This window comes from Nothoprocta perdicaria, unplaced genomic scaffold, assembly GCF_003342845.1.
Source record: "Nothoprocta perdicaria isolate Ctin4 unplaced genomic scaffold, notPer1 scaffold_1, whole genome shotgun sequence".
NCBI classification, from domain to species: Eukaryota; Metazoa; Chordata; class Aves; order Tinamiformes; family Tinamidae; genus Nothoprocta; species Nothoprocta perdicaria.
Window position 1 is genome coordinate 3,905,463 of NW_020454093.1, and position 24,197 is coordinate 3,929,659.

A 24,197-nucleotide genomic window follows, 5' to 3' on the forward strand; every position below is an offset into this window, starting at 1 on the left:
CCCCTTTCTGTTTTACCTGCTTGCGGCAGAGGAAGGCTCAACTTTTCCGCAGGGATCGGCGGGGGGTTGCTGCCTGGGGAGGGCGCCGGGGGAAGCCCTTAGGGCGGGCGGAGCATCCCGCGGAGCCGCCGCCGCTCCCTGCAGCCCTGCCCGGAGCTCGCTCGCTGCCTCGCAGCGCGTTGTAGCGACCCTGGCGCCGTAAATCTCCTCCCTGCCTGTGAAGCTGCCCGGCGTTATCAGCCTGCCACAACTTTTGCGTGCTAGGGAAGCAAAAAGCAGGGCTGTTTGGGTCCCCGGCGGCTCCAGGCGCACGGAAAAGCAAGCTTGCACCGTCCTAGCGGTAAGGAGGGTGAAGAAAATGCAAGATGCGGTAAGGATGTAAAGGCTCCAGCTCCTCAGGGAACTGGCACTTTCTTAGCTGTGCTCAGGGCAGAGCGGGCAGCGTTTCAGACTACGCACAGGAAAGGGACAAAGAAAAGAAAATAACGTGAGTGTCGGAGCTCGGCTCCTGTCCCCGCCCCGGGCTGCAGCGGCGAGCGGGGCTCCCCGGGCCGCGCCGGGAGAGCCGCGGGAGCGGAGGGGAAGGAGGGCGCCCCTTCCCTGCAGCCCCAGCAAAGGGGGTTCCCAGCCCCGCTGGTCGCCGCTGTCCCGGGGCGCGGGGGCTTCCAGCCCGCGTGGGGAGCGGAGCGCGGGAAAGGGCTCGTTACCCGGGCACATCCCTTGGGGAAACCGCAGCGGGGAAGAGGATAGTAGGTAGGGGGAGGTTAGGAAAAGCCCGGCGGGCGACGGGCTTTCCTGGGGCGACTCCCTTCCAGCTACATTGGAATTGCAGCGCAGGGGAGGCAGAGGAGGGGGCAGGACACCCCAGGAGAGCGCGGGGCGTGGGCGGGGGGCGCCGCGTCACGCGGGGGCCGGGGCGGCCACGACACGCGGCTGCGGGGGGGACGAGGAGGAGGAAGAGCTGGGCAAGCCGGGGTGAAGGTAGGCGGGGATGGGCTCCTCGCAAGACGCTGAGATCATGCGGGGGCTGCCCGGGGATCCGTGGGCTCCCGCTCTCCCTCCCCTGCAGGGCTGGGAGCTGCAGAGCGCCTGGGAGGGGGCGCGCTGCGGTGGCAGGGAGGGAGGGAGGGAGGGAGAGCCGGGCGGGCTGCACCGCACCGCACCGCAGTGCGGGCGGCCGCGGCAGGCTGCGCCGCGCGGGCAGCGCCGGGCAGCGCGCGCGGAGCTGGGCGCGCCGCCGCCGCCGGGAGGCCCTGCCCGCAGCCGCGAAGGGTGCCGCGGAGGGGCAGGGGAAAAGTTCTCCGGTTCGGCTCGGCGCGAGCAGGCCGGGGTGTGCGTCCCTGAGTGAGCCCCGCTTTGCTGGGCTGCATAGCCTCCTGAGGTACTGAAGTTTAACAGTGAATTTTCTTTCCTTGTTGAGGTCCTGTGGGAATGGAAACTACCTTTCTGTTGTTTTGGTCAACATTAGGTATTTTCCATATAATTAAGCAAGTATTCAGCATTTTCACTGAGATAAGGCACAGGGGCAAATTGGAGCCCCTGTTCCTTTCCCCACAGTGAGCTGTTTTCCGCCATTCTACTGGACAATAACATATATTAGATCTTAACATTTGATGACTTATCTTGTTTTTTTTTCTGTTTCTGTGACATGTAGTGACACTCAATGTTTCTTTTCTACATCCCTGAGAAATGCAAAGTTCTGTAAAATGTGGCCACAGTGCATTCCAATTGGAATTTTACATATATTTGGAGGAAAGCTTCCTGTAGGCCAAGTACTGACAAAAAAGAATTTACCAATTAACGTTACTGATGCACATGATGCCTCCCAGCACCTTTAAATGATGCTTGGGGGAGGGAGGGACTGGTGAAGAGGGAAGAGAGAGACAAGATTTAATATCTGTATTTCTGAAGCTGTATTCCTGCTGCTAACTTAATAAAGATGATCGGGAATGTTAGTGGCATGGACTGGAGGTAGACTTTCCCTGATATCAACTCAATGTAAAATCACATGCTGTTGCATTCTGGAAAAAAACCAAACAGGTTTGTATTTGACCAAATGAGGCTGAGCCAGATGTTTTCTGCTATACATTTGTGAGATCTAATTCATTTTTAAAAATTCTAAAATGAAAGAGTTGTTTTCTTCTCGCTTCTGAGCAACATGGAAGCAAAATGTTTGCAACAAAGGAAGATCACGTGAAGCCTTTGGTTGTATTTCCAACATGCAGCGTGACTGCGGGTGACTGTGCGAGGTGTATAACCGAGATTATATGTACCTGATTATGTAAAGTTACATAAATTGCTTGCAATAATGGCTTATTTCAAATGAACCGTTAGAATGCTATGTTCCAAAGCAGACTGCAAACGCTTATTCACAATGGCTGCCGCTGTCCCGTTCAACTTGGTGTGTTTTTATTATAGATTTCAGTGGAAACCAGAACAAATACAAAAAAAAAAAATTATAATGCAATAGCTGCATGAAAACATGTTTTGTGTTTTTAGTTGCATACAAGTTGTTTTATCCTCACAGGCTGATTACTAGGCTTGCGAGCCTTTGCAAGCCATACACATCAGAGGATGCATATTAATGCTTTTTTAAACAAAAGCTCATCAATTAGATTAAATGTGTTTGCAAACCTATGACAGGGAACCCTCAGCTGCTGCCACCGCCTTCGTGTTCTGTCGTGCCTAATATTTTCATCTTAGAACGGATCAGAGTCCTTTATAAAATCATCCAGAGTGTAGAGCTTGTTTTCTTTTAAGTGTTTGTAAGCAGTTAAATGGAAAAATTAATTGGAAGTGTGCTCAGAGTGCTAATGGCAATACATTGGTAACAAAACACTTTTTTTTTTCCTTTTAAATTATGAAACTATTTTAGTCATTAGGAAACCTGTCACTTAAAACTGTGTTGCAAAACATGATGGGCCTCTTTTTTTTTTCTCCGCAGAACACTGGTTGATAGCTGTAAAAGTTAGACTTTTAGGCTTTTAATATTTCTGTGATTTTGTGCATCTCTGTTTCTTATAGAAACATTCTCAACCCATTAAGAAGCTCTCCTCCTGTAAGTATAATGTTGCTGGTCTGTGAAATGTCGGTCAGACTTGGTCTCATACTCACCGTTTTAATGAGGTAAATGTATGCACTTAATACAGTGATGTGCAGGTTTCTGTACCATGCCTGTGACTGAAACCGTTGTCTCTCCATTAGCAACAATCAGTGGAGTAAAGCGCATCTAAGTTGATCTCTCTGTGTGTCTGTATCAGGGTCTGTTCCCCGTGAGGCTGCAGACAGACCCATCCCGCTGCTCACGGTGTATTGCAGGGTGTTTAAGGTGCAGTGCTCTTCCATTTTTACAATGGAAATCTTACCTATGTTTGCCTGTGTTTCAGCTGACCAGCTGCTAACAGCAAAGGCAACGCACAAGCAGCAGCAGATTCCATGCACAGCCCATCCAAATATTTCTCACTGAGCTGCAGTGTATGGTGATGAAGACGTGGCTAACGCCCAGCACATCGTGCAGCTTGCAGCACATGTAGTGTAAAGCTTTTTGTTGAGCAGAGACCATGAAGAATACGGTGTTGCTGCTGCTTCATGTTTTCTTGCCTGCAGCAAGATGGTTTTAAGATAAAGCAGCAGCATCCCAGTAGCCAGCTCTCCCCTTCCCAACAGGAGACTCTTGTGGTGAGGGGGCCCTGCGAACCTGCTTATGTGCTTTGTCCTGGGGTGGTAGTCTGCACCTCCCAAGCACATACACATTTTTTGACCCAAGTAACATCTGAGTTACAGGGAATGTGGTTGATAGCAGCGTGCAACCACTCTGTAGCTTTTTTCTTTTTTGCCTTTATCTTTTTTCCCCTTTATATGGTAGTATGAGTTGTGGATGGGAAGAACTTTAGGGAATCAGATAGACTGCTTTTTTTTTTTTTTTTTTTGCTTTTAAAGCACAGACAAACATGAAAATGAGAGGTGACTTTGGTAGGAGCAAATGTTTCGAGTCTTGAACAGGCACCACTTTCATGGCATATAAAACCAGAGGATAAACTTTGCTTTTTGTAAGAATAGTAGTCTTAATCTCAAGAAGGTGGTTTTGCAAAGTAAGATGCATATAATTCGTCCCCCTGCTCTTGGAAGACAGAGGAAGGGGCAATTCCTCGGAACCATGCTTCCATCTGGAAGCTGTTCCTCTGGCGTGTAGGCTGTTGATGTATTCTATATCTCTGTGGATTCTTCACATCCTTCCTCGTGGACAGCTGATGGTGCATCTCAGGTCCTTGCTGCCCATATGAGACAAGAGACTTACTTATTTTCATTTACAAGTAACACACTAGAAAATTCCACCACAAAACCTCTCCAGTCCCCACCAGCAATAAAGATAAGATCAAACATATGTTTTTCCATTTCCTGATCATGTTGAAAGCTTTCTGCAGGGCATTTGTGATATCTTTCCTGTACAGATATGAAAGCACCAGATACTATTTGGCGTTTTCCTTTTCAACTGTCAGGCCAACAGAAGTAAATTGCTTTGTACAGATTATGAAGGATCCTGTGGTGATGCTATCTTAGAGAGGGTTTGCAGATGTGTGAATGATTGGGGTGCTTCCTCATAAGTCACACTAGGCTGGTGCTGGAAGGAAAGGTAAGGTATTATTATCACCCCTTCTGATTCTAGCAAATGCTTGTTCTTTCTTCAACAAAATAGTTCTCCTTATTTCAACTAAGCAAAGTATGTGACCAGTTTTAAATCCGCAAGTGGGGAGGGGAGAAATACGCTAATGCAATAGGTGAATATACAGAATATTCACATCTTGCTGGTCTTTCAGCCTCCTGCTTTTCATATCTGTTTACAGCTGTGCAGGTAACGGTGTCATTTGCTTTTGGACGGTGTTCTGGGGATCTGGATGGCTCCTTTTGTGAACAGGACTCCCTATCTTCACGCAGAACTGCTGAACAGATGGTCCTGCAGACTGAATTCACTTCCCTTCATAACATTCTCTTTCAGTTTGCCAGCAGCACCTTATTTTCAAATAACTCAACTGCTTTTTTTCCTATCAGTTGTCTTAAACCAGTCAAGCTCTGACAGTAGCTAGAATATTAAAAAAAAAAAAAAAAAAAGCACATAAAAAAAAAGCACAGAAATGATGTCAAACTTGTAACCAGCACATGTTACTGTGGAGATCTTGTAAGGGGATCTGTTCAGAAAAGGAGTATTGAGGCAGGTAGGAGTCCCTGCTGTGTAGATGGCACCTTTTTTTTCTTTTCATTGGAGGCTTTCTCTTCCCTGATGGAAGGATACTGTAAACATATGAAGATGTTTAACATGACTGGTTTCTGTTGCCAAACAGTACAGCAATATGGTGCTCAGAGGAACCCCAAGCTTGCCTGAGATGATCCGCAGTTAGCACCGTGGAGCTGCAGCCAGATTGCTCGCCATCCAAAGCTAAAGAGTTTAAAACTTGCAAGAGTTTCTACACAGCATTATTGCAGTGCAAAAGGTTTCTAGAATAAGTTAGCTTTCAAGGAACAATAAGGTCACTTCATCCATCCACTTTTTGAAAGCAGGGCTAACTTTAAACTTAAACCAGATTGCTCTGAGCTTTGTTTGATTGAGCTCTGAGTATCTCCAGGGAGGAGTGTCCTTTGCTGACTGGTCCAGTGCTTCACTGCCATCGTTATGAAGATTTTCTTCCCTCTATCTAGTTGGAGTTGTATTTGCTGCAGCCTGTGTGCTCTGCCCTAGGTGAGCCCGTCTCCCTTGGCCTCTATGTTGTGTCCCAGCCCTCAAACCATCATTGTTCTCCTCTCTCCCCCGCGTGTCACCGTCTTCCTTGTAGTACAGCAGGCATGAGAGGGCTCAAAACCAGATGTGTTAGTCTGGATTTGGCTTTGCAAGCAGGGAAGAATAGTTATTGCTGGCAACACTCCTGCTAATGCAGCCCAGTACGTGGTTATCCTTCATCACCACAGGGTACACTGAGGCAGCGTAACCTCAAGTGAGGCCCATTTTGTTAGAGCACTGGCACAGATGCCCTGATTTTTCTTGTAGAGAATGTTTCCCCTTATGTCTCTGAAAGATGTTACTGTGCATGGTTTTTGGAGTGTGATAATCCATGAAGAAATATTTTGAGACATGTAATACTGAAGGCATGTTAACAGCATGAAAATAAGTGTACCACTGAGCTATCAAGTGTTATGTACGGGCTCAAGTGCCAGTTAACAAGGACCTTCTGCACAGGTGGTTGCATCTCAATTGTGAGAGGAGGAAATCCCCATGAAATTATTATAAATCCCCATACATGCATATGTTCACTTGCTTGGGTCCCAGGACATACCACTGTAATTCAAGTGCGGGAGCAGAATGACATTCTGGGTGAATTTGGCCCCGAATCTGTCAGTCTAGAGATTTGCTGGATGGGAAGGGCTGTATAAACCAAAGATCATTTCCTTCCTCCCTACCCACACCCAATGATTATTTTCTGTTTGGTTTTGTATGCCATCTTTATTATTATTATTTTTTAAATATTTTGCCAGAAAATACATGCCCTCCTAGGATTCCTTGTACCTTGGAATTTTCTTGGAATGTTAAGGGTTTTTGTGTGTTGGGTTGGTGAGTTGGGCCGTCTTGTTTCTAACTCAGATAGGCACGAGAGGTCTGACATTTTTTCCTTGATGTTTTCTCATACGGTTTATCTTTAAAATAATGCAGATGCATTAACTCATTTTTACTAATATTCGTCTTTACTAGCAAATGGCCAGTATTGTACAGAAGAGAGAGCTTGTGAGAACGTCAAAATGTAGAAGTTTCACTCCTAAAAAGCAGCTCGTGAAGGTTGTTCCCCACCACTGCCTTCCCCCCAGGCTGGGTCACCAACTGGAGTACATGGAGTCTCGTGTCCAGCCCGGGCACTTGAGCTCCTGTCCCACAGGAGGCTGCAAATATTGTTCATCTTCCTTAAAATATTTGTATAGAACCCAATCTATTGCAATAGGATTGTTTTTATGAATTATTTTACTAAAAGGCCTAACTTTTGGCAAAGTAAGATGACTTATAAAGTAGAAGTATTATGGCAAACATGTTATTATGATTTATAGGATGTATGTGCATGACTTTCTGGGGTCAAATCAAACTGTATCCTGTAAAATATTAAAAATTTTCTCACAACTGTTTTGGCAACTGCACTATTCTGGAGCGTCACTTATATCACAGTGTGATTTCCTGCTAGGAGAGACAAGTAGGAAACCCACCTGAATTTCCAGTTGGAACTTTTTCAGTTAAGTGTTGGTGATCCTATTTTAAATATTTAATGTGCTTTGAGGCTCATTTTATTTAGAGTTATTGGATATAAGTTTTTTTCTCAGTTTGGGGGAAAAATATCAGATACTGTACTTCTCATACATAAAATAAATGGAAGCCATTATGTTTGTTTTATTTATGTTTGTAATTTAATATCTGCAAGATTCAGATACAAGCGCCAATGCTTCCATGGTATGGAAGGGTTGTGCACTGTGTGTCCCACTGAAACCTGTGCCTGGAGTCAAGTGGGGAAGTGAACGTGTCACTGGACAGAAAAGATGCACCGATTCAAAGACCTGTGGTGTTTTGGATCGAGTTAAAACCTGCCTTTCCTTAGCAGGAAAGTCCCTCCTGTCAGGAACTTGCCCCAGGGATGGGAGCAGCGAGCTCTGAATCAGCTCTACTCTCTGCAGTGCTGTAATTTCTCTTTAGTGGAAGCTGATACACATGTATTCAAGGAACTGGTCAAAGCACTTAATCAATATGCTGTATATCCCGAGGCCTCCGTAATGTGATGCTTTTAGAAAGCTAATTGTGAGCTGGAATTGAGAACTAATTGCCTGATGAAGCAAGAATTTATTTTTAAAAACCGCTTTGCTTATTGAATTTAAACATTTATGGCATCTGGATTTTCCCCCCAAAAAAGGGTAATGACTTTGAGCTTGGCTGCTGTGTTTTATTAGAATTTAACTCATAGTTCATTTTTGCTGCTTTGCATTTATAACTTCATGCACGTAAGGGTGTTGTTCCTTCCAGTGGTCTCCCCAACCACACAGTGGGCAAACCCAGCAGTTTCTTTGGTCCCTGATTGCCCGTGGCAGGTGTGGGTAATGTGCCCATCTTCTCCCTGCTCTGAATGCCATGCATTACCTGATGGGAGTCATCCAAAAGCCCTGCTGGGGGTGGGTGAGGATAGACCTAATGTCCCTTTGAATAAGAAAAATGATAATGTTAGGGCCAGGGTGGAGAGAGAAAAAAAGGAGAGGGAGCGGAAATAAATATAAATGGTCATTAGTTTCAATGAGCCTTGTGAGTCCGTGTAATGGAAGTGTTGATAAGGGTATGGTGTGCCTTATCTGACGTGTTCAGGGACGTTATTGATGTGGCACCACTTCACTGATTTACTGATAAGAGACAAGTCTTCAGTTCTACAAAAAGCTGATTGTCCCAAAACCATTTGCTGTGGCGAATGGGAACATGACAGGACTGTGAAGGCTTCTCAGCTACTGCTCAAGAGTTATGACTGGTTTTGTTCAAAGGTGGTATCAGTGAAGAGCCAGGGTGGAAAATGTGGATATCAAATAATCAAGCTGGAGAAAGAAACTCAAATGAAAGGACTCCACAGTACTGTGTGCCAGGATGGCACCTTATGTATGCTTGCAGCCCTGGGGAGCAGGAATGTTTTTGCTGTAAGCTTAGCAAAGAGTAAAATAAGTTGGTGAAAAACTTGGAAGTAATTCTTTTCTTTGGGAGGACTATGGGGTTTTTAACCAGTGGGCTTGAAGCTGCTCCCCAAGGCAAGGGGACCTGCTGAGGCGCCGTCCCTGAGACTCGAGAGGAGAAGGTTTCCACCAGAGTGGGCGAGGGGCCCCAGCTGAGGCCCCTGTGGGCCCTGAGGGCTTGTGGGGTGCTCGGGCCGTGACAGGCTTCTTCATTTAATGCCCCTCTAGAGGGAGGAGCTGAGGAGTGCGGGGCCGCAGTAAACCAGTCCCCTTCAGTGTCCGATTTCAAGCACCAGAGGCAGAATTAGGCTAAGGATAAAAGGAAGCATTGAGACTCTTGGTGAAATACTATATAAACCCATAAACCACAGAGGGAAGACCAGTTGTCATGTATCTTTATGTTTTAGAATAAAGTAAATTCTGCCATGTGAAAACATTTTTTTTTTTCCCAAAGTATTTTAGCTTACCTCACCTAGTTGTTGTGCCTGGCTAGACATAAAAGACTTGCAAGTTGGCCACTAAGCACTTTCCAAATAAGCCATAGGAAACTTCCTGAGCTTGGGGAAAGTCAGCAGCTCGTCTGTGTGAGTTTCCCTGCCTGTTCTGTGCCTGGCGTGGCAGAGCAGGGCATGGGTGCTGTTAGGCTCTCTGCTTCGGCATCCTCTGCCCCCGGCGAGAAGCCGCGTGCGGCCGTGCGCGGGGCCTGAGCGTGCCGCCATCGGCCCCGGCCCCCCGGCCAGAGCGCCGAGTCGCAGCGGCCGCCGCGCGCCTTCCTCGTCTCGCCCTTGTGCTGCTCTCTTTCTGCTCCCTTCTGCAAGGGGAAGGGCTTATCAAGCTCAGTGACCCAGTGGGGATGTGAAATTTTAAACTATTAACTTGTGAAATTTATGACTTAGTGAGGGTTTTGTGTGTGCAGCCACTTGGATTTGCTGTTTGTTTTAGGGCTTAGGTTTCCATGTAGCTGTTGAAAAAGTTGTATCTGCTAGGTTAAAACTAGGAAGCTAATGAATGGGTCTTAACTGCACAAGAAAAATCGACTTCAAACTTAAATTTTCCTCTGGGAGAGGTAAGGGTATATGAGTCTAGGAAACAGCTTTTTCTGAATGCAGCAGATCTGGCCTTCTGTTTGGATAGCACACTGCATCATCTTTAATACCTGAGCTGTGTCTGAAGCAGATGAGGAGTTTCTGTGACAAATAAGCTTTGACACAGAATTTACTGTTTTTCTTAAACTCCTGCTCCAAGGATAACTTTTAATTCTGCTTTCCTCACAAGATCTTAATGAGCTTAATGAGAAACATCCTAAATTGCAGTTGAGCTTTTGAAAAAGTCTTCAAGGTTTTTATTTGCCATGTTCTGTGTTTATCTTCAAAAACAGAGTACTGAAGGAAAGTGTTAAGAAACAAGGAGAGTGTGAGTCAAAAAATACATAGATCCGTCTCCTACCTTGTGTTGATTTACTTGTATGAATTCTCCTTTTTTGCTGTTAACAGTTTCTTTGATAGTTAATAGTCAGTTCCTAGGAATTCTACTAGTGAACCCTAGTTTGCAAATCATGAGTCGAACATTTTTGATACAACCTGTTGTTGTCTGAGTTTCAGAATAAGGCTGGAGTACATGTCACTTCTGGTAGTTTGCAAATGTTCTTTTGTAACGTCAGTTATATTGAGCAGAAATTTGGTGATTACAAAAAAAAATGCAATACACTGACCTTAGGATTAAGTCTAAAGATGACCTGATGCTGTCATGTTTCACTTTACATTAGAAGATAAATTAATCACATCCATTACTGCTATCTCTAGCCTTTCATTTGCTTTGGGAATTGTACTACTAGCCTGTTGCAGACAGCCTGTGGGTTAGTTTCTTTTCGTGCTTTTGTTTCTCATACAAGTACAGTATTTTCTGCATGAATTTCAGTGTATGGGGCATTTGGGTAGCAACTTGGCAAGTTCCAGTAAAAACAGTGCATGTGGTAGAGGGTAGAAAACAGCCCTTGGAAAACCTCAAAGGACCAGGATGAGATGTAAAAGATTAGCATACATCATCTGGAATATACACAGGATAGATTTTCAACTGAATTTCAAAAATACTCTGTTCTTTAAGAATAACAGCGGAAAGCTAAGGTGAATGAGTTACTGGATTGCTTTGTATACAACAAGAAGCTCAGCTGGCCTGGTTGGAGAAGAACCTAACTTGGTAGACTAGTTCAAAAATAAAGTAATTGCTTCATTGAAATCCTCCTTTTTCATTGCAGATATACTTACTCTTTAGATTAAATTAAAACAAAAAACCCATATAAAAGTTTGTAATGCTCCCATGAACATGTTAGAATTGATAAAAATGGTAAGTGCTGAATGACGTGCTGAGATGCTGAGCATGAGCAAGACAGATCATCAACTGTATTTCAGAAAGAAAATTAAAGTAAAATTATAAATCCCTTAAACTGATTTCTTAAGGACATATACAGGAAAAAGATTAGCTATTTACAGTTTTATTTCAAAAGTATTGAAAATCCATTTTTCCCAGGTACCTGTTATCACATTACTTTCATGACAGTGCTCAATGAAAGCTCTTCCCATCTGTCTTGATTATGTTTGACTTCCTACTGTGATGAAGCTCAGGGTCAGAGGCTCTGGAAGTTGTTATTACTCTTTATGCGCAAGTGCCCTTCTTCATACCAGCTCTTATTGCCATAGCCTGTGCCGAAAGCAGTGCCTGCCATTTACAGCCTCTGTCTGTATTGGCAGCCCAGCAGTTTGGTGTTTGTTTCCTTCAGGTGCTCACTCTCACAGGCAGCAAGTCTACAGGTGAGCCCAAGGAAGAGAAGATACACAATTAAAAGTACCGTATGGGAAGTATTCATTTTCACATTCGTATTTCCCAAATATTCATAGATACACACCGTGTGTGGCAAGTGACCAGTGTTAATGGAAGCAAGTCACCCAGCTGAACTGTTTTACTTGCCACTGTTTCAAAGTGGGAAAATGAGAATAATTCAATGGCCTGCCTGGGATGAATTGTTTCAGCTGAGGTACACGTCTAAAAGTGAATTCTTGTGTTGCTTTGCGTAAGCAAAGATGAAACAGCAGGCAAGTTCACAGAAGTGATTTTTTTGTTTGTTGTTTCAAAATCTCCAGATATTACAGACCTTTTTGCGCTAGAGCAAAAGCACAAATCCAGTGTGAATCTAAGGCATGTGGCAGGGATGTGACAAATACCTGCTTGGTATTTAATTTATATTCATATCTGATGACATCTTTGCTGAATGCTTTTCCCAGATCAAAGTGCTGTGAAACTGGGAGAATTTTCCATTACTAATATTGGCATGGCTGTTCAATGCAGTTCAGGCAACGTGCCAGGCTGCAGGACCCGTTGGTTTGTATGTGCCACCAGTCCCCTTAGCCTCTTTGCTCTTATTTGCTTTCTGGATTCTGGATTCTGTGGAAAACACACTTGTAGACTGTCAAGGACAGAAGCTGTCTTTTCTTTTGTAGGAAACACGTCTTTGTATAAGAGACTATTGAGGTTTCTTAGGTGTGTATTAGGAGTAATATAGGTTGGAAGGACCATGTGAGGTTATAGCATCTAAGCCTGTGCTCAAAACCCGGCTAGCTCCAAACTTGGCTCAGGGTGGGAATCTCACAACTCCTTAGTGCGAGAGTTCTGTGCTTCACCATCCTCAGTGGGAAGAATTGCTTCCATATACCTAGTTGGAATTTCCCATGTTGAAGTTTGTGGCTGTTGCCTCTTTTTCTTTGCACCTTTGAGAAGAGCTTGACTCCATCTTCTCTGTAATCACTCCCTAGGTGATGGAAGTTGGGATTAGATTCCCCTGTAAACCTTCCCCAGGTGCTGGGCAAACTCAGCTCCCTTGACCTCTCCATGTACATCCCGTGTCCCAGCCCTCCAGCCATCTTCGTGGCATTTTGGCGTTTTTGTGCCAATAGCTTCATGAGACAGAGAAACAATAAACCTTTATTAATATTGCCATTGGAGACCACATTGTCCCTATCTACCAGCGGCATTTTCTTCATAGCAGTACTGGGATAAAGTATATACCTAGGGGTCTGGATCCCCAAGCAGAGTTGCCACCCACAACTGAGGCAGTCTCTCACCAGCAGAAGTGAGTTTGTAGTTCTTGTCTTGCTTTTTTTTTTTTTTTTTTTTTTTGAAAGCTATTTTGGGGATTTGAAGATGAATACAAATGAGGAAATGGGCTTTCAGACACAGAAAGGACTCCGTGAAATTTGTCGCTATTTTTGTCCAGCAGAGACGCCGCAAACGTGTTTTCCTGTGGGAGGAGGAGGCTGACAGGAGCGCTTGGGATTCTCAGAGCTGGTGCCACCCGTCTGACGTTGAGCTTGGGAAGCAGGAATAAAACTGAAGTTGGAAGTTCGGCTGGAAATGTAGCCAAGTGGAGTATTTAAGAAAGGAGATTTTTTTTATTTTCATTTTATTGGATGTTGCAAAAAATAAAAAGCAGGTTTTAAAGGTAAAAAGGCATGAATATGTGCTTTAAGTAGTGAGATGGCAAAATGCCTGGGAGGAAGGCAGTGGGTTAAAAAATAGAGCATTTAAGTATCCCTTAATGTTATGCCAAGAAACTGCAGCTCTCTTATCAAGATTTATTGGCTGCAAGAGTTGATTCCCTGTGAGGAGGATGATCTAAAACAGCAGCAGAGCAAGAGGGGACTGGCAGACATAGTAGTTCAGGACTGCAAAAATCTTGGGTTCTTTTGGCACAGGAGTGAGGTGGCCCTGCAGAAAAAGAGTAGCACGAAAGGGATGGCCCTTTTCGGAAAGATTTCCTGATGGGAGTTGGCACTGTGCTGCAGGAATGTAAGAGCCAGGTTCTGGCTTTAGACATAAATTTGGCTTAGAAGGGTTTAGAAGGGCTGGGTGTATTTAACGAGGGCCAGCTGAATCAGACATTGATATCACTATAAGAGGATGCTCATAAAGCTGTTCAGAATCGCGGCATCCTTCAAGATATCCTTTGAAAGACATTCAGAACACAGAAATGATGCAGGGAGGACTAATTTAATGCAAGTGTAGAGAAAAAAAAAAATAGTTTAAATGTCAAGCCTTCAGCTCCTGTCCCCTCCCCAGCCTAAAAAAACCCTCCTATGCCCCTCCTTTTCCTCTTATACCACTCTCAAATATTGCTCAAAATTGAATTCATTTTGGCTGTCTCGTTGTCTCATTGAAGTAACTTTTTTTTTTTTTTTTTTTTTTTTTTTGAGTGAAGTCACTCTTTTCAGTCATTTTGTTGCAGTTGATACATGTTTGGGAACACTGCTAAGCTGCCTGTAAATCAGGGCAGCTTCTCTCGTGAGCACATGTCTGGCTGGAATACATCACTGCTCAATCACTGGGCTGTATCTGCGGCTCTGGCTTTTCAGTTCCAGCTTTTCCTGCTTTTGCAGCATTAAGATCGATGTGGCAAGAACATATTGTTCTTAATTCTGAGTCATCTGGTACACTTTTGACTCTATATTGAATTTGTTGCAATTATGAGAGTGGAATGAAAGCAGGATTTAGCCTCTGATACAGATTTTTACTCGTTTTTGCACTACTCAAAGTCCTTTAAACATCTTGTAGAAAGACTTCAGGTTCATCCAGACTGGGAATACTAGATGCCTAAATCCATGCTAAAGTTGAAGCTCCCTCTGATTATGGTTGTCAAATCTGTTCTGAAAAATTTGATCTGAACATACGCATGGAGTTGATGTCATAGGTTGTTAGTAGCTTTGGGTCTTCATAGGGTCTCTGCACAGCTTGTATGTGTGCAGAGGCTGAAGCCTTTGTAGGTGTGGGGTTTCTGGCACCTCAGGATTGCATCTCTGTTGAACCGCACTGGTTTAGTTTGCAGGGTCCTGCCTTTGTTTTAGATGTGGCACAATATGTGCGAGTGAGAACCAAGTGGTAACTAGAAGGAGTTTGCAAACATAATAGAATGGAAAAGACTTGGCAGCAACCAAATGATTTGTTTTCCTGTGCATTGTGTCTTTGTGAATGTTTTGAAATCCTTATTTGCATGCACTACTTGTAAGTACTTTTATTAGATGTGAAACCACCCTTTTCTTGGGAAAATACCACTTTATTTTTATTACTTTTTTTTTTTTTTTTTTTTTTAAATCAGAGGAATCAGGTAAAAATGTGAGGTTAGTTTAGTGAAAGTAGCAGGCTCGCTGGGCAAGACAGCTGGTGCAAACAGGAATCAATAGCTAGATTCTCATTTGTACTTCAGCTATTCCGTGGGACTCAGGTAGTCATTAATCCTCCCTGCTTCCTTCTTCCCAGCTGCTTGCTAGCAGTCTATCAGCCTGGCATAATTAAAAGGGCAGGGAGCTGCTATGCATGGGCTGTAAATAATTCCTCGCTGTACTTATCACTGTAAGGCAGGGATTGCAGCTCATAAGGTAGAGTTGCTTAAAGGAATAGCATGCAAGCCAGGTGTGTGACTTGGAGGCTTGGGCACAAGGAGGAGACCTTTTTGGTCTCTTACTGCCTCTAGGATCTCACTGTCTGGACAGAGACTTGACTTGGGGGGAGTCTGTGCAGGATTTTTGCTGTCAGAGATTTAGGGGCAGTGTAATTCCTTACAGGCATTGCTGCTCTGGCAGACCCTGCAGTATAAGCTCTGGTACTTCTGCAGATTTATGTTTTTTTAGAGTGTATTCTGCTGAACTCGAGAACCAGAGCTCCTGTAAGAGCACAAAGCTGTTTTGCCAGGGTGTCACCTTTGCACTTAACACTTTTATCCCTTACCCCTTGTGCCTGCTGTCGTCCTTGCTTTGATATAACCTGTGGTAAAGCCAAATTTGACCATGAGTGCAACTAAAAATGCTTAAGAGATGTTGTAATTACTGAAAAGCAATAATCTAAAGAATCAGAGGTATGCAGAGTTTAGCTTAGATATACTATCCACACACCTTAAATCATGTAAAACATTCCAAGTAATTTAGGCGCACTTTGTAATCCTTAGCCCTCCTAAGAGAGCAGATGGTAACTTGTGAGGAGCACCTTCCAAACTGAAAAGCTGTAGCTGCTAAATCTTGTATGCTAAGGCCACTTCTCTCAAATGACCTACTTAGGAGGATATGTGTGTCTAAAATCTGGCTGTAGTTCGGGGTCATAAATATTATATCCTTTTTTTAAGGCCACTTTGGTTTGCATGGAACAGTTGAATAGCGCCATCACATCGGATTCCTCTGGGAAACATGCAGAATGCATGAAGTTAGCCTAGAGAAAGGGACCAAAAGAAGCATCTTGCAGCTTCCTCACATCTGTCTGATTTTTAAAGTTGGTTTTCTTTTATCAGAAATAAACTTAAGACATAGTGTATCTGAAACAGTCTGTAATTCTTTCTTTCCTTCCAAATGGTATCAGTCTGAAAACTGCTGCCTGGAATATGCTTCTGGCACTAGGATTTACCTCCAAGTGAGTAAAAGGCCGACTCTTCAAAGCAGAGGCGGCTCTTTTTCACTGGAGCTCAGGGAATAGCTCTGAGCAGGGGGAACAGGCTTTTCTTCAGAGATTCCCACCCATTTATTCTTCTCCGTGTTGTCTCGTGGCCTCCCCGGTTGTGCTGCTGCAGCTTGTTCTGGGGCTGTGTCCCCGTGCTGAGTACAGGCTGCTGCTGCACAGCAGATACTGCTGAAACTCGGCGTGGTGAATCTGAGCCGTCTCTCTGCTCTTTACAACTTGTGAACACATGCAGGGAAATTAGATTTTCTTTCTTTAGGGCATCTTACCAGTAGCCTGGGATGTCTGCATCCCTGAAGAAAGTTGCTGACTGTATATTTGAAGCCCTGAACTGTGATGTGCATCATCGTGGCAGTCTTATCAGTGTGAAGAATCAAATGGGAAAGAACAAAATGTAAAACTATTTTTTTTCTTTTTTTCTCTCATATTTTGCAGGTGCTCCATTAGAGCTTCGTATGTTCTTGGGCTTTTCATATTGATGTCCTACGCAACGTAGATACTCCAAGCAGTTCTGTCAGGCCTGTCTGCAGTAATCTTTGGTGCAAGATGGAAGAATCCTACAAAGACAGGACTTCACTAGTGAAAGGGGCAAAAGATATTGCCAAAGAAGTGAAGAGACAGGCTGTCAAAAAAGTGAATAAAGCAGTTGACAAAGCTCAGGATGGCTACACCCAGAGGTCCTATAGCCGATTCCAGGATGAGGAAGATGATGAGGATGATGATTACTATGTCCGAGGAGGAAATTACGGTGTAGAAGCTAATGACGATGAAGGATCAAGTGAAGCAACTGAAGGACATGATGAAGATGATGAAATTTATGAAGGGGAATATCAGGGAATCCCCAACATGAGTCAGGGCAAGGACGGCATGGTGGCCTTAGGGCAGCCGATGCGTGATGAATATAAGGATCGCCATGAACTGGAAACAGAGAGGAAAGCTGACGAAGAAGAGCTGGCCCAGCAGTATGAGCTGATAATCCAAGAATGTGGCCACGGCCGTTTCCAGTGGGCCCTCTTCTTTGTCTTGGGAATGGCCCTAATGGCTGATGGTGTCGAAGTGTTTGTGGTTGGATTTGTGCTGCCCAGCGCTGAGACAGATATGTGCATACCCAACTCGGGGTCCGGATGGCTTGGTGAGTGAAATCTCTGCTCTTAGTTTTGCAAGTGTCACTTAAACTATATCCATACAATAACCTGTGGACACTTAACACTCATTTAAAACTTTTCCTGTTAAATGTAAGTAAGCAAGCCACTAAATGCAGTATGAGTTGTGGATTTAATGGACATGGTCACTTTATTTTTTAGGTAACTTTCAGTTAAAAGTTACCTAAATAAGATAGCTTCCACATTCAATAAAGTGGAAGACTGCACTTTACAGTTAAAGAGCAGAGGGCTATGTTCTGTTCTTGGTTACAAGAGAAAATATCCAGATGACCTATATTGAAAAAAAAAATAGTAGTGCAATTATCAGAGCTCTTCTGGGTTTTCACAGGTGTAAGAGGGAACAGGTCATATAACATCATTCCCAGCATCAGTGACTGGGAATGTTCCCAAAGGAGGAGTGATCGAGGAAAGCACTGAGTTCAGGAGCCTGGCTTTCCTTTCTCGTGTCTCTTCGACTTCTTCTCTCCCCAAAGCTGCTCTCTTCTCTAGCCACCCAGAAAGTTCAGTGTTTGCTTTGAGCCAGTGGGGACAGAGCCAGTGGGACAAATGGCTGGAGCCACATCTGGGAAATCTCTTTTGTAGTGGCAGGGAGGCTGGCTCAGCTAGCGCTCCTGGGCATGCCCGGGAGAATCAGGTGAAGCAAGGATTTCACAAAGCAGGGCTGCAGAAAGGAGTACAAGCGGTTACTCTTGGAAAAGCAGAGTTGTAGGGGTGTAGGGGCTTGGGACATGGCCAAGAATGGAATATATATGTGTACGTAAGTGATCTGTTCTTGACAGGACCCAGGCTGCTGCAGAAAAGAAAGAGGACTTCATACAAAGTATATGAGAACTTTAGCCTCGAATATGTTCCTTGTATTTTTTTCAGTGCATGGTTCTCAGTTGCAACAGCTTCATTTTCACTTTATTTCAGTTTCTCTCATGTTGTGATCTGTATCCCTTTGCTCTTGATCTGTTAGAAGCACTCTAAAGCATGAAATGAATAACAACTAGCTTCAGAATTCTAAATAACACCAATTGTGACAGAAGGTCTCTTGGTAGGATGTGAAGCCACATCAAGCTGGATTCCTGACATTGTTACTAGCAGTTTGACTCTGTAGACTTTATTAAAGTGAACCATGATAATCCTCATCCTTAGCTCCAAATCTCTCTGTGTCAGTGAGTCAGGAGTGAAAACAGGAGCGAAGATCTCATGTGTCTGCTCTCTTTGAGGCATTCCTGGCCATGGGATTAGCTTTGCTGGAAATGAACTACCTTACCTATTTGGATAATATAGCAATCAAACTTGTAATAAATTAAATGAGCCTTTTTTTTTTTTTATTTATGATTATAGAGGGTGTACGCAGATAATATTTGGTGCTCTTGACTACACTAATTCATGAATGTCATATTTGCCATGCTTGGACCTGTGAGTTCTCATAGCTGTCTTTTACAGAAAGCAGGTGCATAAATATCTATGGCATGGAGATGTTGAGGAAAGAAACTAAAGCAGGAAGGATGATATTTCTAAATGTTACAGTGTCAGTGCACATGCTAATATGAAACACGTTTAAGGAAACAGTGATACACAATTTGCTTTTAATGTAACCTTTTTTACCCATTATTTAGCAGGTGAGTAGTGAACATATGTAAACACTATTAATAGATTTTCTACATCCTCTCTTTTACTGGAGCAAAAATAAAACTTTACCCCTCCTTTTTTTTTTAATTACTATTAACCTCTTTTATCCAGTCTCCTTCCCAAAAAATGAATTGCCAAAATTGATTTTGTTACTCAGGGTGGTAGCAATGTAAGGGTAGCAATGTAAGACTCTCTCTGCAGTGTCTTGGTGTTGCTTGCACACTCAGCAGCAAACTGGTTGGCATGTGCAAGTCCTTCCCCTTGCAGTAAATGTCCTGGGAGAGGGATCTTCCAGTGTTTGAGGTGCTCTAAAACTTCACTGCTCTTGATGTCTGACTGTCACATTACAGATGTGGAGAGCATGGTCTTAATGCTTTTTCTGTGTTGCACCTTCAAGACAGAATTAGATTGGAGGGGAAATACATTGTTTTCTAAAAAGATTTCATTTATGCAGTTGTTGTAAGCCTCATGGAGGTTTGTGATTGTGAGTGGGGAGCGCAGTAGCAGGTGGGTGTGAAGATGAAGCCGATATACTAAGATGTGACTTATGCGTGGAAGAAGGTTGAGGGATCCAGTCACTAGACTCCTTTTCTTGAGATAGTTTGAAATGACTCTGTGCATTGTTTATTGTAATTCAGTAGAGAAGCTGCTAAAATCAAGGAAACAGGCCTGAAAAGTTTAGATGTGTGAGCAGTGTATACTTATGCCTAAAATATGAGGTTACTGGTTACAACTTCCAAATTTTTCTTTTATAATGATATAACACTAGCCTCTGTGCTGTGGTATTAATGAATAAATGGTTAATTTACATTAATAGATAAAAAGAATATATAGTTAAAAAAAGGAAAAATTTAGCTAAGTCTTATCTTTCTCCATGTATTTCAAAGGCAACAAGCAGTGATTTTTATCAACAGTTCAACAAAACCAATGATACAACATCCCTATTATAGGTTGGCATCCTTCAGTACAGTGCTGAATAAAACACATATTTGCAGGCAGAATAACTCTAATTCCAGTGATACAAAATATTCATCAGAGCAGGGAATGTTTAGTGGAAGCATTTTAATATGACCATAACTAGGCCTTCACAGCCATGCATTTCAATTACTTCGCTGTTGTGATTTCTAATCATAATTGCATCCTAACTGGGGTCTTTAAGACAGGCATAATTTTTTCATGATTATAATTTCATAAACTGAAGGACTTAAATGTTAATAGAATACTGAAGTTGTGATTCCAGTGCTAGAAGTCACAAAGTGGAATCAGTGTGTATATTTACATGTGTGCAGTGCCTTTTTTCAGATGATTTTCTAGAGTATTAAAAGCAAGCAATAAAAACAGGCTAATTTGTTACTAAGAAAGAGCATCCATTGATTTGACTACTACTTATATTTCCCTCCCCCATGCCACCATGGTTTACCAGGGGATAAAAGCTACCTAGAAGTGTATGATGTTATTCATAAAAGCAGCTCCTCATTGCATGTCTTGTCTTACTTCACAGATGCCCAGATTGCCTCTGCATTGATAGGATTTCACTAGGAAGGAGATCCTAGAATTGTGACCAGTCTTTCTAGAAGGTGAACTGAAAGAACTTTCTCTTGTGGAAACACTTCTCAAAAAAGAGATGGGAAAAATGTTTTCTTCCCCATGCTAATAAAGAGTTACTGATGTGCTTCTAATCTGAAGATTGCTAACTGATGTTAACATCCCAAGGAAGAGGCACCAGTCCTTGGTGCCTCAAACTGAACATCTTTGCCTCAACTTGTCATAAAAGAATTAGAAAATGAATAAAAATCCAAGTGGCTGAGGTGGTAGTGATCCTGTAGTGCTGGAGGTGACTCTCCTGAGTCAGCAACCCTATGGAAAGGGTGGGTTTGTTTGAAGGTGAGTGGTAGTAGAAGCAGAAAAAAGGACTGGAAGGAACTATAGGAAATTTCTAGTCTACTCTCTTACCCCTATCGCTCTGTAAACTATGTCTGACACAGGCCACTTGTCCAAGCTGTTATCCAAAACCTCCAGCCGCAAAGAAATATAGATGAGGGAATGCTTTTCCTCCCTTTTTTTTTTTTTTTTTAACCATTGAAAGAACCATTAGTATATATAACCATTGTGGAGAAAAGTGAAGTAAAGACAAAGGAATAGCTTTGGGGGTCTCTCCATAACGACTGACAGCAGATCATTACCATGAGTAAATGAATTTTTCCTTTACCTGAAAGATACTATTCCATTTGAACTGAAAAAAACACTGTTTTGGAAGAAGAACAAGCTCTCCTGGCCAGTGGCTCAAGGTACTGGGGATCTCGAGGCGTTCGGAGGCGCTGCGAGCCTCGACCCAACACCGAGGCCGTGAGGTTAGTGCTAGTCACCAGCACATCCCCCCATGCCCTTTAAAGATTAAATTCATTTGAGCTACTGCTGGCAACTTACGTGATGGAAGATTAGTGTACAGATCCCATTTAATTCTTGCTATTTTCTGTTGAAATGAGATATCTTATACAATTATTTTTCTATAGTTGTGAATCCTCGGTAGTGCCTGTTGTAATAAGAAATCTAAGGTAAAACAGAATTCTGCTCTTTCCAGAAGAGCTTTAATTTAGATAGTCTTGGAGACCTGAGGTGGCCTTCTACAAACAGCGCTGCTGTTGTTTTTCAAATTTAAATCCAGTAGTGCCTTACAGCTCTATATATGAGGCATTTGATGTGTGAATTCTTTGTCAAGTGCTACATTTTGCTCTCGGTTTAGGGCTGTGACTTTTATTCTTCTCTTAACTTATTGCTAACAGATGGTGAGCGTGTGTTAATCTTTTCTGTTCTTTAGAAGGCTTACCATTGACCCCACTTGTATCTCTAAATCCTGTCTTATTCTCTCTTTCATCTTCTAACCCACTGAACGTGCAAGTGACAGTCATTTTCAGGAGCTCTCTCCTTCACACCTGACCTAAGCTTTATTTTAGCTTTGGCTTCTTCCACTTGACAGCAGTTGGTGTTGCCAGAATACCTAGCTGGAGCTTAGAGCCAACAGTTCATGTTAGTCATGCTTAACTGGCAGTTACCAAAACCACACACTTACTGACATCTTCTCTCTTCACTTTGGTGACTTCCTACTCTTGATTATCCTCCTTTCTTTTGGTTTCTCCAGTTGGTGTTTTCAGAAGGCTTTTCTGATGCTTCCTTCAGTTCCCTTGGTAGGCAGGGGTTTTTTCATGGTCTGCCTTTAATTTTGTCTATGCAGTCTCACGCATAAAAGCGAAACCAGTTTCATGTCTGTGCTGAAAACGGCTTGTCTTCTGTTGTCTTTGGACATAATCTCATTGTAACTTCCTGATTGTTCCTTGTAGACAACTAATGTGTTAGATTATGAAACAGCTGATATAGAAATCTTCATCTTCCTTGCTTTTCTTTTATTTCAAAGGCTATCCTGCTTGATCGCTGGCACTACTGCCATCCTGTCTGTCACTATGGCACTGAATAACCCTATTTCTATAACATGCAGATTGTTCCTACGTTTTACAGTTATTTTCTTTTCGGCAAACTTAAATTATGGCCTTTTCTTCCCCTCACACAGATAAGATACTCCTTCCTTTTTGGAACATCTTTACATGTGATGTAGTGAAGCTCCCTTTCCCCGAAGCTAGATGACCAAGTTATCCTGCAACAGTTATGTTTATCCAGGATCATGTTGCTCCTTCTGAATGTCCCTTCACTGGCTCCACCATGTCATCTTTCAGGGTTGACCTTCCCTTGTAGATCCTCAATAGCTACATAAGAGGTATTAGGGGACAGAGGCGAACTCCTGTTTCTGGCTGCCCTGGGCTACCAGCTGCCTTTGCCCCACTGGCATTCCAGCAAGGAAGGAGGAATAACCTTCATCCTTTTGCACTTCAGCCCCTCTGCACTGGAAAAAAAAAATCCATATAAATGTCACAGGATTAAGTGATTATCTTCTTTAAACCTTCCTTTGCATTCAGAGCAATAAAATCTGACATATGCTATGGCTATCATCTTTCCAGAGGGCTTTTTTCACCATTTCCTTGTATTCCTCCCTGGTTTGCTTTGTACCCCTTTATTAACTCCTGTTGAAAATTGAGCCTGCAGGATCTCTTGAGCATTAACATCTTTTTTTCCTGTGTTACTTAATGCATTACTGAACTACAGTATCACAGTCCATAATTACGGTTCATATACAGGAGCACAAACAGGCATAATCTTTGTGTAAGAGAGATTCTTAGTCAATTAGCCATAAAGAGAGAATTTCTTCTATCCAAAAGGGAAAACAAAGCCCAAATATCATGTACATGATAAATCATGTACAGAAAAGGATCTATGAATAACAAATATGTGATTAACAAATTTAAGTAAGTTGAGCAAATGAGCCCAGAGGATTAGAGGACTGGACTACGTGATGTATAAGAAGCAGGTAAGGGAGCTGGGCTTCACCGTAGCATTCAGCTAGTGACTAGTGACATTGGTCTTTCAGTCAAAACTTTTCTGATTGCATAATTCAAATAAAACTCGTAGTCAACATGTCATTACTTTTTAGCTTCCTGTAACCAAAAAGATTGGTTAGAATTGCTACATTTGAGTAAACTTTTAAAGAACCCAGTGTTCTGGAATCATGGATTTTGCACAGGCTTGCTGGTTTACACACAGAACTGTGACCAAAACTTCTTTGGGCAAAATAGCTTGAGTCTGTATTGTTCTCCTCCTGAGTCTGTATGGATTTTTCCTTGCTTCTGGAAAACTCTGACACAATGCCACAAAATGACAGCGTGTAAAGGACTGCAGGGTCTGGGTCTCAAGGAAGCTTTTTTTAAGCATTTGGGCATCTACTTGCGTGGTAGACTTCTCCAAAGTGGTCACCTCACAGCTTAAATACATTGGTCAGGACAGAAATGTATGTACAAATCTTTTTGTACAGAATTATTTCTCTCAGATTGTGCTGCTTCTCTTGCATGTTTTGATAATTTTCTTCATGTAATTTGCTGTGGAAGCAACAAAGTTTCCTTTTAGAGAGAAAGAGATTTTGCGTGTTATGGAGGTTAAGACTTAAATGATATTAAGCAAAATTTTATGTTACATTCTCTTTAGTTTTCAAAGTTTATGATATGCTTTTGTTTTCCTTCTTTAAAGTAGCTATAAATTCTCTGTGTAAGCTAGATAGAGAGATGCAATGATTTCTGGAAGAGGAGTTCTCTT

The 24,197-nt window shown here is 42.9% G+C and overlaps 1 protein-coding gene across 1 annotated transcript in view; it reads left to right on the forward strand.

The window, feature by feature from the left end:
* Positions 1-303: 303 nt before the first annotated feature.
* The window catches only part of SV2C (synaptic vesicle glycoprotein 2C), an 89,075-nt gene continuing 65,181 nt past the window's right edge, over positions 304-24,197 (forward strand). Inside the window, exons 1-2 of the mRNA XM_026036519.1 lie at positions 304-340; positions 16,654-17,350. Coding sequence (XP_025892304.1) covers positions 16,765-17,350 — 586 coding nt within the window. The 5' untranslated portion in view covers positions 304-340; positions 16,654-16,764. The remainder of the gene's footprint in view (positions 341-16,653; positions 17,351-24,197) is intronic.